This window comes from Hemitrygon akajei, chromosome 30, assembly GCF_048418815.1.
Source record: "Hemitrygon akajei chromosome 30, sHemAka1.3, whole genome shotgun sequence".
Lineage (NCBI taxonomy): Eukaryota > Metazoa > Chordata > Chondrichthyes > Myliobatiformes > Dasyatidae > Hemitrygon > Hemitrygon akajei.
The window spans coordinates 37,746,153-37,761,861 of NC_133153.1; the positions used below are offsets into that span (position 1 = coordinate 37,746,153).

At 38.4% G+C, this 15,709-nt stretch overlaps 1 protein-coding gene across 3 annotated transcripts in view; it reads right to left on the reverse strand.

Annotated features, from left to right (window-relative positions):
• map2k5 (mitogen-activated protein kinase kinase 5) overlaps nucleotides 1-15,709 on the reverse strand; it is a 311,788-nt gene that overhangs the window by 119,059 nt on the left and 177,020 nt on the right. For all 3 annotated transcript variants that reach the window (XM_073032634.1, XM_073032633.1, XM_073032635.1), the window contains 2 exons: nucleotides 8,015-8,063; nucleotides 3,071-3,144 (listed from right to left, as the gene is read on the reverse strand). In XM_073032634.1, the coding sequence (XP_072888735.1) occupies nucleotides 3,071-3,144; nucleotides 8,015-8,063 (123 nt within the window). The remainder of the gene's footprint in view (nucleotides 1-3,070; nucleotides 3,145-8,014; nucleotides 8,064-15,709) is intronic.

Consider the following 15,709-nt stretch of genomic DNA (forward strand, 5'->3'; position numbering starts at 1 on the left):
CTAATGATCACCAATTGAGGTTCAATTCCCATCACAGTCTGTACATTCTCCACACGGGTGTCCTCTGGGTTCTCCGGTTTCCTTTCACATTCCAAAGACATATGGTTAGGTTCAGTGAGTTGTGGGCATGTCATGTTGCCGGCAGAAGAGTGGTGACACTTGCGGGCTGTCCAGCACAAACCTCGCTGATTTGACTGGATGCAAACAATGCACTTCACCGTATGTTTCCGTGTCCGTGTGACAAATAAAGGTTATTTTTATCTTATCCTTAGTTTTATCTTAAATAGCCAACTAAATGAATGGAGTCAGAGATAAAGGTGCAGGAATGGAATGGGGTAGGATGATTTTAGTCTTCAAAATAATGTATTTGGTGTATTGGCATTTTTCACTTTTGATATTTTGCCGTAGGAACCTAATATCCCTACCACCTCTGACACAACAGGAAGCGGGTTATGCTCAGTCTCATGGCAGTATGAATATATGAGCACATTCAGTCACTTAAGGAAATTGCTGGCATCAATATTAGAGCAAATCAAGATTTTTTTAAACTTGGCCATATGAATGGAAGTTACTGGGTTGTATAACTTGAGATACTGAGTTGCAGAATGGTTACTCACGACAAAGATTTTGGAGCCAGCTATTATAAAATATCTTCCTATCCAAATGTCTTCAGCTTCAGATATTGATGTAATAGGTATTGTCAGCAGCCCATATTTTCAATCATGAAATTCTGTTTCGTTCAATGTAATACAATTGAAAATGAACGATTTCCAGAGTAAAATATGACAATAACTGTTTCTGTGTTGGAAACATCTGGAAACTCAATTATTTACTTTCTCATTTGCCGTATTGTGACCGATGCAATGCCATTCATGTGAAATGCTTTTTAATTTGGAGACATTAGTCCATTGACAGCCTGGAACAATGAGGTTTTAATTGTGTTGAACTGGGGTGGGATCCCTCTAAGATTAAATCTCAAACTTATCTTCTAGTATCACCTCAACACTCTGTCATTTACCGCACTTGCCCTGATCACTACCTACCATGATCTGTTGTTGCTCTGGATGCTTGAATAGCTTCAACAGACACCATCACCACAGTCCAGAATCTGCACAGATTCTCTAACAGTCAAAATCCTTAAACAGTCAGCATGGTGCCAGCAAACACCTATCTGACGAGAAAGTCTCCATTTATCTGCTCCCCATTATAATAGATGCACCTCCATCTTTCAGGTCCTGATCCTCTGATGGTTTTTTCTCTCAATCTCTAACAGCCTTGGATGAACAAAGCCCCTCACCATCTATAACCATATAACCATATAACAATTACAGCATGGAAACAGGCCATCTCAGTTCTTCCAGTCCGTGCCGACGCTTATTCTCACCTAGTCCCACTGGCCCACACTCAGCCCATAACCCTCCATTCCTTTCCTATCCATATACCAATCCAATTTTACTTTAAATGACAATACCGAACCTGCCTCTACCACTTCTACTGGAAGCTCATTCCACACAACTACCACTCTCTGAGTAAAGAAATTCCCCTTCGTGTTACCCCTAAACTTTTGCCCCCTAACTCTCAACTCATGTCCTCTTGTTTGAATCTCCCCTACTCTCAATTGAAAAAGCCTAACCACGTCAACTCAATCTATCCCCGTCATTATTTTAAATACCTCTATCAAGTCCCCCCTCAACCTTCTACACTCCAAAGAATAAAGACCTAACTTGTTCAACCTTTCTTTGTAACTTAGGTGCTGTAACCAGGTAACATCTAGATCTCAGATGTTCTAATACTGAAACCCCCTTTTACCTGGCCACAAAAATATCTTCTGTTTGCTTTTTAGGCTCTTATTCTCTGCACATTGAGCTAACCTTGGTCTTGCACAGAACTTTTTTTTTGGTGCTTCTGAAGATCATACCAGTGGGACCTACAATTGTAATGATCACTGAGTGCTCATTTGGCATGTCTTTTACAGTGTAATGTGATTTCCAGACCAGCATTTTTGACATTCATCTGAGTCTAATCAGAGAAATGTAACTGAAGAGGGACATAAGCAATTTTCCTCTGTATCCACCTTCAAAATCAATACCCAATGAATCAGATAACAGCCATTCAACAGCAGGAGGCTTTGTTAAATATTTCTCACAATGGTCTGGAAATCACTAGAGCCCCAAAGTACTTTGCCAGTAGCCTTTGACAAGTAAAAGCAGTGAATCCCTACCAAACTCACAGAAAATCTTCAGATAAATTAGATTTTACACCCTGTAGCAAAATAACACAATCTTCCAGTACTGCAAAATTAAGTTGTACATTTTCCAGAATTTTTGAAATCAATGGCAGAATACATGAAAGCAGAAATAATTCCATGACCTTCAATTCAGTGTGGTTATATAAAAAAAACTTTCCCCCCCATTACAACAGCTAGGATATCGCTTATAACAAAGTCAGTTTTCTGAACATCTCAGTCTGAACAAAATTTTCAGTCACAGGGGACCAGCATACTATCATGACACGAGCTGTCTGCTTATACATTGACAAAATGGAGAACATAAAATGCACTGGGGAGAATAGACTTTGACAACTTTTAATATACCACTGACCTTCTATTTCTTCAAAATCTTTGACTGAGTAAAAAGGGCGAACGCAATTCAAATCAACACCAAAGCAAGCTCACAGGTCACCACCACAACTGTCTCAAGGGCCAAAAATGGAAATTAATTAAATTTTGTGCATCGCCTTGTAAATGCCCGCCACTATTGTTGATCTCCACATTAATTTTTATTGCAGGCCTCCACAGTTCCCTAGACACGGCATGCGCTCTGCCCTTCCTATTGTCTGGCCAAACATTTCATATCAAATACGCATTTCAATGAACTGCTCTATTTTTAAATAGTAATTACAATATCAGCATTTTTTTCTGTCATTAAACAATGAACAATCATACTCTGATGAAGGAAAGTCACTCGGAGATTAAATGTGAATAAGTCTCTCCCTGAGCTGGGTGCCTCTGTTGTGGATCTCTTTGACTTGTGGCCAGGTGATTTGAATAAGGATGTCCCCCTGAGCATACCTGTGTGCTCACTCCAAAATCGCACAGCTTGACCTGTCCTCGTGTGTTCACCAACATATTAGAGGGTTTGACATCTGCAGAGGGACAAAAATAGGAGGCAGAAACAATCTCTTTTAAAAGCACCTCAGAATTTAATGATTCTGTAATTACAGCTATGACTCAGTAATGCCGAGGATGAAAGCAACACAAAAGCTATATAGATTAGAGCGACAAGCTTTGCACCTGCTGCACATATTTACAATGCTCCTGAATAACAAGTGTAAGAAAAGGGTTTGCACATAAGCAAATATTCTCATTACAACACAACCACTCAGCATTTATTTGCAAAATTAAAAAAATCAATTAATTAATATCATTGTTGATGTAACCAAGAAAAATGAATCCTGCATCATTAAAAAAATGTACATTTTTATAATGAAATTATCACCGAGCTCTGCTGGAGGTCCTTACCTCTGTTTCGGCAGCATCTCTCTCCTGCAAGGCATCAGCTCAACCACATTATAATGCAGGAGGGAGCTGTCAATTCTGAGCTAGGAACTTTCAACAGAGCTCTAGAAGCAGGAGTAACCAATGACCCTTTTTAAAAAAAAACAGCTTTATTAACAATTATTAAAATACTGCATCTTTTTTTTCCAAGGGTACAACTAGTATTATCATCAGTAAGTGGCTTGAACTCTTTAACTCAGCTCAATTCGATGAGGCAACTGAGTTAATCAGACAGCGTCATTAACCCCAAGTGCTTCAATTTTAACTCTGCATGTTAATTTATCATTTTTACATGTGGCAAAGGGATAACTTTAAGCTGATTCTCCTTTTGTGGTAGCCGTTTCAATAAAGATATCAAACAATAAGAATGCTCAAGCTAGTGGTAGCTCTTTATAGCTGATTATTTTTCTAAAGGATTCTGCTACAGGGAAACACATTTTTAAGCTTTGTTTACTGATAATAAAGTGCAAGTAAGGTAAGTTCACTAACCCATAGTTTACTTAGATTTAATTTTAAATTACCAGTTCTCCCTTCCTCCAACCCTGCAATACTCCAGTGAATAAGATGTTTCACACAATGCAGTGTTTTGTGCTTCCAAGGTATAAACAATCTTACTTTGAGGGTGCGCTTCTGGTTGGGAGTATAAGTACTAAGCATGAGTGGAATGTACAAACAAACAACAATGCAAGGCTAGTGAGCAAGATGAAATTCCAGCAACTGTAAACTTCAAGAGCAGTGTCAGAGCAAATAAACCGTTACAGATAATACACTTAGCATTTATGTAATATGATTTAATTCTTTGGCTATTTTATCCAGATCTTCACTTATTACTGTCTGTCTCTGAATACTGACATTACAGCAGACAGAATTAAGGATCTTATATAGAAACTAGTGGATCTTTTGACTGATGAGATCTCACCATACACAACTTTAGTCATTTTCTTTTCTGGGATAATAGGTCAGGGGATTAGGTGATTTTATTTATTCATTTAGAGGTACAGTGTGGAACAGGTCCATCCGGCCAAACAAGCCATGGCACCCAGCAACCCACCTATTTAACACCAGCCTCATCACAGGACCATTTACAATGACCAACTGGCCTACTAACCACTACTGTGGGAGGAAACTCACATGGTCATGGAGAGAACGCACAGACTCCTTACAGACAGTGCCAGAATTGAGCTCTGAGGCCCCAAGCTGTAATAGTGTTGGTCTATCCACTATGCCACCATGGCACCCATTTTCCAAGGCCTTTGCCAAAATCATACAATCACCTGCAAGATGCACCACCTTTATTCTAATTCTTGCCCCTTTGGGCTTCGGCCAGTACCTCTCTACATTGCTGTGGTTAATATGAGTATAAAGCATTGCTGAGGTACACTGTTGCTCCACTGATGTAATTGGATGTCTGAGAAACGCCATCAAAGCCGTTTCACTTTTAAACTTAAGTAGCAATTAGTGCCAACCAAGAGGCAGCATGGTTACAAATCGGTTAGTGTAACACTTTACTGTGCCAGCAATTGGGATTCAATTCTGCCGCTGTTTGCATGTTCTCCCTGTATTTGCATGGGTTTCCTCCCACATTCCAAATGTATGTGTTAGTGTTAGTAAGCTGTGGGCATGCTATGTTGATGCTAAGAACACATTTCACTCTATGTTTCAATGTACATGTGACCAATAAAGTTAATCTTTAAATCCTCTTTTCCTCTGTATTTATAACTTTCAAGATTATTTCACAGGACAGTAACTGGTTTGATAGTTGTTGTGATGACTACTTCACTGCAATAAAACATACTAATTCTGCAGTCAACTCAGCAAAAGTTATTTAAAACAAAACCTGAAATCTAAGTCACTTGTATCAGAAACTAAAGGAAATTTCAGTAGAATAGAATGACTGAAAATATGCTTTCTGAAACCAAAAGCTGAGAGTATCTTCCACCAAGCGCTGTCGTCACCAGTGTAGTAAATATTCTCAATCTGCCCATAAAGAATAAAGATCTCAAAAATAAATTTAATAGAAGGACTAGATCTGCCCTTTGAAGTGAAAGTTTTGGAAATTTGAAAATCAATGAAATATCTCACCGTCTCTGCTGTATACTACCAAGAAGGCATTGCCTCATATTAAATAAGGAATTAAATTTTCATTTGATGCTGACCATGTTCAGTTTTAAGTTAAATGTGTGAAAATAAATCAAGTATAATGAATTACCAACACACAGCAAAAAGAGGAAGAGATTTAAACACGTAAGTTTTTAAGAGACTCATCACCTAAGGATGAAACAACGGTGATTTGAAAGCTTGTAACTATAGCTGGCGCCATTTGATGGAGATGTGGCTAATGTGGAGGATTAGATCAATACTAATGGTCTTCGATTAATGGGAGTGATCTTATAAATGAGAGAAGTTCATTTCTACCTAAGTGTCTCAATTAATAGGCTTCAAATATAAAATGATGGTTGAAATAAGGCCTGTATTTAAGAGTCTTAGAGTTGTACAACACAGAGGTGGGTCCTTTGGATTAACACGTTCATGCAATGTTTCTGCCTATCTACACAAATTCCATTTAAGACCATAAAACCCAGGAGCAAAATTAGGTCATTCGTCCCATCAAGTCTGTTCCATCATGGCTGATATATTATGCCTCTTAACTCCATACTTCTGCCTTCTTCCCATAACCTTTGACACCCTTACTAATTCAAAGAAATAGCTCCAAATTTCATTAGAATTATCGCAGTTTTGCTTCTCTGCCTGTTCTGCCAAGCTAAACTGGAATGCTTAAAACTTTGCCCTGAATGAAGTTTGTTTGAAAGTACAAAGTGTAAATAATCTTCTTTGTTATACACAAGAATTGGCTGTTTGGCCCTTTGCACCGTCTGCCATTTAATATGATCTTTTAACCCAGATCAATTTCCCTGTATTTCGTCCATATTTCTCAATTCTCTATTTATCCAACTCATTTCTGTGCTCTACATCGGTGGTGCTGCATAAATGTAGCCTGTCACTTATACATCTCTCGGCCTGGCTGTACTCGTGGAAAGAGAAAAAGGGTTAAATTTCAGATCAAAGGCTTCCCATAGAACACAGAACAGAGACAATGCTACTGAAGCCTGGCACACTTCTCTGCACAACAAGAGGAGGCTTGGGATGGGTATATATTTCTGTTTATTCCTAACCACTATGTGACAGGTAATGATAAGATTAGGATAGTTTGTGATTTCTGTCATAGTCCATTGGCATTCCCTGTCAAGTTTTGCAGTATTTGGATAAACTGTAACACTCATAAACTGACTGACCCATGGGGCTGGATGCAGGAGTATAACATAGTACAGAAACAGACCCTTTGATCATATAATCCTCACTGTCTAGTTTGTTCTCCCTATGTTTCCATCATCTCTCCTCCATATCTGGGGTAGTTTACAATGGCCATCAACTTACCAAACTGCAATTAGTTCTTCAAAATATGGAGGAAACTGGAGCAGTCATGGAAGACATCGCTCCCTCTGGCTCCCCATCTCTTTCCCTTTATTCTATGGTCCACTGTCCTCTCCTTGCAGATTCTTCTTTCTTTAGACCTTTACTTCTTCTACCTGTGATCTCCCAGTTTCTCGCATAAGTCCCTTTCATCCGCACCATCTCCCTCGCCAACTACCTTCCTCATGTCACCCACACTAGCTGTCACCTGCCAGCCAGCAGATGACACAAAGGTAGGTACTCCAGCAACTCCCACTAACTTTTATATTCTGGCTTCTGCCCTCTTCCCTTCCAGTCCTGATGAAGGGTTGTGGCCTGAAATGTTGACTGTTAATTTCCCTCCATGGATGCTGCCTGTCTTGGTGGATTCCTCCAGCATTTTGTGTGTGTTGCAGCCAGGGAAACCCACATAGTCACATGGAAAATGTGTGGCGTCCACATGGACAGCACCAGAGGTAAGGACTAATCCTAGCTCACTGGAACTGAGGTAGCAACTCTGATAGTGGCACCACTTGTTACCCTAACATTTTTAATCAAAACATTAATTTATTGTACATCAAAATTCCACTACTAAAATTGCTGAGCATGTGGCAAAAAAACTGGCTTAACTGTGCATTTGGTTATCCAGTAACTCCAAGCAAAAGTATCTGAGATTGCTGACATTAGAGTTGAAAATCCAGTTTTATACTTACCCAGAGGGCTTAGAAGGATATCCCTTTAGAACAGAGATGAGGATGAATTTCATTAGCCAGAGGGTGGTGAATTTGTGAAATTCATTGCCACAGATGGCTGTGGAGGTCAAGTTATTGGATATACTTAAAAAGGAGGTTGATAGGTTCAGAGGGTATGGGGAGAATGGAGTTGAAAGGAAAAATAAATCAGCCATGATGGAATGGCAGAACAGATATGATGGGCTGAATAGTCTAATTCTGCTCCTATCTCTTTTGGAAACGAATAACTAAAGTGTTAACAAAAGGCATTACATACCTCGATGCAAAATCTTTAGGCTCCACAAGTAGGTAAGGCCTTTCACAACCTGGAAGATGAAGAAAGGAGAGAACATTACAAATTGACTATGTATTCCTAAAGATACAGAATTCTGCGGTAACTGCAGGAAATACTCAAGAGTTTCGTCAGTTTAAAATGAAGACTGAAGACCCACATAAACAAAAATCCAAATAATCACAATATATACCAATGCTGGCTGTACATTCGTTTATTTATGCTCTTTATGTCCTGTGGCAGTCATCAGAATTGGGAAATTGAAGACTGCTTAGCTTCATTTGTAATTCTAGGTCCAAACCTGTAAATAACCTTCCCTAAATCCAGAATAAGTGAACAAATGAAAGGTTTGTACAGGAGGAACTTCTTCATTCCTTGATGTTCCATGTACAAAAATACATTAAAAAATAAATTACTGTTTCTTAAACAGCCAGAATTTCAGACTGAATTTTTGACTTAGTGAACTTGTATTTATTTTTTAATTTAGAGATACAGCACAGTATCAGGCCCTTTTGACCCAACAAGCTCACACCAGCCAATTCCACCCATGTGACCAATTAACCTACTACAACGTATGTCTTTGGAATGAGAATGTGGGAGGAAACCAGAGTACCCAGAGGAAACACACACAGTAACGGGAAGAACATATAAACTCTTTACATACAGCAGCAATAAATGAACCCAGGCCGCTGGTGTAATAGCATTAAAATAACTGCTACGCTACAGTGCTGCACCACACATTGCCAAGTTGAGATCCACATTTTGTTCTCCTTTGCATAGTATAGCAGAAATAAGGTGTTGATGTGTTACTCTGTTAATGTTGCAATGTCATTTACAGTAATCATATCCAGGTCGGTGCTGTGAAATATTAGAGATTTGCTCTCTGAAATGATCTAAATGATCTCAATGGCCGAGTGTGTTTTGATTGAGCCAGACCCTACTAAATAAACACAGCCACTCTATACAGCCAATACAGCAAATGTTGTGACACATTCTGGAAGGGTTAAGTGACATCTATTTGATGTAGGTTAAAGCAAGCTTGATCTGGCAAGATTCCAGTGAGGCAGTACAGAATACTGCTTGGCCTTTTATGCTATGAATGAAGCTGCAACATCTAGATCGTACTTGTTTTTTCATACATTTTATCTCAGGTGTGCTGAAAAAGCACATTCTTCTAAAATTAATCTTAAACATATTATAAGGAGCTATATCCATTTATTCTCCTTTTACATTTAAGAAAACATGTCAAAAATGGCTGACGAAAATTTACGTGTTCATCTAACTAAAAGCTTTAATTTCTTAAATATTTTGTCTGTTGGAAATTCCTTCACTCTTAGCAAATCAAGGTAAATATACACTGCTTTCTGATAGATTCACTCTATCAATAGAGCAGCAATGCCAGAGATACTGTGGAGAGTTGAGGACACACCTCAACACATCATGGAAACAAACCTCCTCTCCTTGGACTCTGTCTGCACTCCCACCCACCCCAGACATGTTCTCTTCTCTCCTCTCCCATCATGTAGAAGATACAAAAGCCTGAAAGCACATACTGTCAGGCTCAAGGCAAACATCTATCCCACTCTTATGAGATTATTGAACAGTTCCTCAGTACAATAGATTCTTGACCTCACAATCTACCTCATTATGGCCTTGCACTTTATTGTCTCACTGCACTGCACTTTCTCTGTAACTGTAATACTTTATTCTGCATTAATATTTAGATTTTTTTTATCACATGCTCACCGAAACACACAGTGAAATGCATCATTTGCATTAACTACCAACACACTTGAAGATGTACGTACTGGAGTCAGCCTGCAAGTGTCATTGCACATTTTGGTGCTGACATAGCATCATCACAATGTTCAGGATAACAACTTTCTATTCTGTTATTGTTGTTCCTTGTACTACTTCAATGCATTATGGTAATAAAATTATCCTTATTAAAACCATAAGACACATGAACAGAATTAGGCCATTCAGCCCAGCAAATCTGCTTCAACATTCCATCAAGGGTGTTTATCATCCCTCTTAATCCCGTTCACCTGCTTTCTTCCCATAACTTTTGATGCCGACTAATCGTGAAACTTATTAACCTCCACTTTAAATATACCCACTCTATCTAAGCCTTTCAATATTTAATGGGTTTCAGTAAGATCCATCCTTGCGTACAGGCCCAGAGTCATCAAAGAATTAAACTTTTCATTTCAGGAATCATTCTCGTGAACCTCCAGCGGAACCTCTCGCAACGCTAGCATATCTTTTCTTAAATAAGGTGCCCAAAACAGCTCACAATACTCCAAGTGCAGTCTGACCAATGCCATATAAAGCCTTAGCATTACATCCTAGCTTTTATAGTCATGTCCTCTTGAATAGAATGCTAACATTGCATTTGCCTTTCTTACCACCGACTCAGCCTGCAAGTTAACCTTTAGAGAATTGTGCATGATTCCCAATTCCCTTTGCAGCTTAGATTTTTAATTTTCTCCCTGTTTAGAAAATAGGCTACGCCTTTATTCCTTCTACCAAAGTGCATGACCATACTCTTCCCTACACTATTCCATATGCCACTTCTTTGCGAATTTCTCCTAATCTGTCAACTTTTAAAAGTTGAAATCAAAATTGCATCCACCCCTTGCACTGGCAGTTCATTCCACATTCTCACCATCCACTGAGCAAGGAAGTTTCCCCTTATGTTCCCCTTAAACATAATCCCCTTAATATTTTTCTCCCTTAATCCATCATCTCTAGTTGTACTCTCACCTAATCTCAGTGCAAAAAACCTGCTTGCATTTACCCTAATTGTACCCTTCATAATTTTGTATACCTCTATCAAATTTCCGCTCAGTCTTCAATTTTCTAGGGAATAAATTTCCAACCTATTCAATCTTTCCTTACAACTGACCTCCAGTCCTGGCAACATTCTTGTCAATTTTTACTGTAATCTTTCCTGTAGGTAGGTGACCAAAACTGCACATAGTACTCTAAATTAGGCCTCAACAACATATTGTACAACTTCAACATAATATCACATTGCCTTACCTTCATCAACTTTCCTGGTAACTTTGTCAAAAATCTCTATCAGATTGGTTAGACACAACCTACCAGGAACAAGGCCATTCTTACTATCTTTAATCAGTCCCTATCTATCTAGATACTCGTACATCCAGACCCTTAGAATACCTTTCATTAACTTTTCCACTACTGATATCAGGCTTACCAGCCTACAATTTCCTGGTTTACTCTTAAAGCTTTTCTTAGCGGAACAACATTAACTATCCTGCAATCCTCTGGTACCTCACTTATCACTAAGGATGATTTAAATATCTCTGCCTGGGCCCCTGCAATTTCACAGGGTCCAAAGGAACTCCCCATCAGGCCCTGGAGATTCATCTACCTTAACTTAGCTCAAGGAAACAAACACTTGCTCCTGTGTAATCTGTATAGGTCCATAACCTCGCTGTTGCTTTGCCTCACTTCTATAGACTGTATCCATCTCGCAAGTAAATACAGATGCAAAACATCCATTTGAGATCTCCCTTTTGGTTCCACACATAGATTATCATTCTGATTTTCCAGGACCAATTCTGTCCCATTCAATCCTTTTGTTCTTAACATATCTGTAGAAGCCCTTAGGATTCTCTATCACCTCATCTGCCAGAGTAACCTCATGCCTTCTTTTAGCCCTCCTTACTTGTTTTTTAGTGTTCTCTTGCATTTCTTATACTCTTCAAGTACCCCCTTTGTTCCTATCTGCTATTACCTCCCTCCAGGCCCTCAATATCTCTCAAAAACCAAGGTTCTCTAAATAAATTATCCTTGCCTATATTCTGATAGGTACATACAAGCTTTGTACTCTCAAAAATTCACTTTTGAAGATCTTCTGCTTACAACATCATCAGAAAACAGCCTGTTCCAATCAAAATGAGCCTTTTCTCCAATTTGGAATCTCAACTGAGGAAAAGACCTATCCTTTTGCCATAATTACCTTGAAACTAATGGCATTATGATCACCAGATTTAAAGTGTTCCCCACACAAACTTCTGTCACCTGTCCTGTCTCATCTCATTCCCTAAAAGGAGATCAAGTATTACACATGCTCTCTTTGGGACTTCTGTGTACTGACTAAGGAAACTTTCTTGAATGCATTTGACAAACTCTATCCCATCTAGTCCTTTTACAGTATGGGAGTCCCAGTCAATATGAATTAAGTTAAAATCATCTACTATCACCTTATGTTTTTTGCAACAACCTGCAATCTCTCTACAAATTTGTTCCTCTAATTCCCACTGACTGTTGGATAATCTTTAATATAGTCCCATTAACATGGTCATACCATTCTTATGCCTCAGTTCCACACATAAAACCTCACTATACGAGTTTTCCAGTCTGTCCTGATGGAGCACTGCCATGACATTTTCCCTGACTATGAATGCCACCCTTCATCCATTAATCGTTCCCGCTCTGTCGCATCTAAAAACTGAAATATTGAGTAGCCAGTCCTGTCCCTCTTGCAAGTCTCACTAATGGCTACAATGTTATAATTCCACGTGTTGACCCATGCCCTGAGCTCATCTGTCTTTCTTGCATTGAAATATATGCAACTGAGAAGTTTGTCCCACCATGCTCAACCTTTTGATTCCTGACTTGTCTGACATCTTAACAACATCCGCCTACTCCACTATCTGTTCTGGCACTCTGGTTCCAATCCCCTTGAAAGTCTAGTTTAAATCCCACCCTCCATGCAGTACTTTTGCTCTATTTACAGAAACGGAAAAGGTACGAAAGAGTCAATTAAAAATGACACACAAAGACTAACAGCCAATGTGCAAAAGAAGACAAACCGTGAAAAAGAAAGTAAAAAAGTAATTCCGAGAACATGAGTTGCAGAGTGCTTGAAAGTGACTCGGTATCCGTTCAGAGTTGAGGTGAGTGAAGTCATCCAAGCTAGTTCAGGAGTCTGTTAGTTGAAGGGTTATAACTGTTCCTGAACTTGGTGCTGTGGGATCTAAGGCTCCTGTACCTCCTTCCCAATGGCAGCAACAAGAGGAGAGCATGGCCTGGATGATGGGGTTCCTTGATGATGTGCAATGGGAAATGTGTTTAAAGTGTAGGCAGATATACAAGCTTCAATTTTATAGTAGCTATATTGTATTCCCACAAAAAAACTCATAGCTAATCTCTAAAAGCAGCTGAACTAAGGAGCGGCAAAAAAGGAAATCAATGGTATTTCAACATTTATTCAAGATATTGGATGAAAAGCTTCCTTTAAAAATGATATCAATTTTTCTACAGTTAACATTGATTCTTCATTGAGTTCCTTCAATTTGTAATGGTTAGCTTTATGTATATCAAAGAGAGTCTGTAATTTTTTTTAAAATGGGCAATAGCAGAACATTACAATGGAAGTTCTTTACTCTATTGAAATATACAATGTAACTTGACTGAAGAGTGAATAAACTACATTCTGGAGAAGGAAAAATAATGGAAGAATATGACAAGTAAATAAGACAATTAGCTAGACCTAGGAAGAAATACCCTGTTTGGACTATAGCCTTTTCTTATGCAAAACTTATTTTGCCTGTTTAATACCCAAAATTCACTGATACAATCTCAGGACAATTTAACATAATAAACTAGATGCATTAGGTGAAAGAACACAACAACACTGACAAATATCCACAACAATATCATTTACCACAATGGCCAAATACTACTTAAGAAGGGTGAGTTGACATGGGACCCAAACCAGCATGCTTCATGTTGTTTTTGACATTTTACTGAGTTATGTGAAATAAGAAATTCTTTAAAAGTTGAAGTAAATGGAATTCAACCATCAAGGGCATCTTTAAAAGGCGATGACTCAAAAAGACTGCAAGTGTCATTAAGGACTCCACCACCCAGGCCATGCCCTCTTCTCATTCCTATCATCAGAGAGGAGCTATAGGAGGCTGAAGACACAGACTCAATGCTTTAGGGGCAGTTTCTTCTCCTCTGCCATCAGATTGCTAAACAGTTCATGAACCAAAGAATACTAACTCACTATTTTGTTCTTTTTGGTCTACTTACTTTTTATATATTTTTAAATTGTAATTTATAGCGCATTTTATGTATTGCACTGTATTGATGCTGCAAAACAACAAATTTCATGACATACGTCAGTGATAATAAACTTGATTCTGATTCGTAGCACCCAAGGGGTTAGATTCAGAGTTGGGAAGGTGCAAGTCTAATTTATGCCTGTATTTCCAATAGTAAACCTAAGGAACAATACACACATTTCTCAAGGAGTTCAACATAGTTTCTCAAAAACACCAAGCATATGGCAGAGAATGGCACCAATGCACACTGGATTATTTGCTTAATGGTCACTGTGGTTTTTTAAATGATTTTTTTTGTTTACTTTGGTGGTCAGAGAAGAATCTCCCAAGTTTTTCCCCCCAAAATTATTATTTTTTAATCAGTTCATTTAGTTCTCCCAGGGGGTTACATGCCTGGAGGTGGGAGCAAAAGGGATAATGATGTCTAATTGTAACATGACTGTATAAGACAGGCCCGATGGACCATCTAGTCTGCTCCAGTCCATCACAGTTTTAGGTTCAATTGCTCATTACCTTGGTCAGAAATAGCTATGTTTTTGTATTCAAAATTCAAGATTGTTTAATGTCATTTCCAGTACATGTTTAAGGGAGAACAAAATAATTGTTACTCGAGATCCCATGCAGTACAAAGAAAACACAATAAGATAAAGAACATAATAATAAAAAAACACAATAAATATAAATACATCTACCTTATATGCATAGATTGGTTGTATGATGTCATGATGCAAATTTCTGCATTCCTTTGTGATATATTGTGGAAAATAGAGCTGGAGCAGACTGAGCAGAAAATGCAGTCAAAGAAAATTCTGCATTGCAAATGAGATGGAAATTTGCCTAATGTTGAACTGACATTTATTAATAAATTCCCAAAGCAGAACACTGCAAGTAGAATGACAAGGGAACAGTTTGGAATAGTTCTTGTTACTGCAAGCTGTGTAAAATAAACAAAACCAGCAAGTAGATGGAAATCATGAAATTAACATCAAATGATAAAAAAAATTGAAATCATGCACAACCCTTGTACTTTCCAGCACAATTTATGGACAATACAATATTTTGAAAAGTAGGCACTGATGATGCACATATTAACCTTTACCAAAACCACTTGTGGGATTTAAACTGAAAAGTTCCCTGAATTAAAGCACACTGAATTTGTACGCTTAGAAGAAACATTTCATGAGGAAGCTTATGAAAAAGACCTGAGAAAGACCTTCTTTTGTTCATCTTGTACTGTAACTAATGCTCAGTGATATTCATCTTCAGTCCTCTCTCCTCCTTTCTTGGTGTCAAATACTTCCAAATCTTAAGTGAAAGAAATTGTTAGGACAGGTTTTATTAATCAAATATTTTCTAAAACCAGTGCCTGACCTGCCGAGCATCTCCAGCATTTGGTGTGCGTTGCTCTGGAGTTCCAGCATCTGCAGAATCTCTTGTGTTTATGAATTGCTACAGCAAACAATTATGAAGGGGATCACAAACACTTGCATTTCTTAACACAGTCTTTTCGGCATGGAAACAGGCCTTATGGACTGAAGTGTCTGTTTAGCTGTTTATTCTCCATCTACCTATTCTC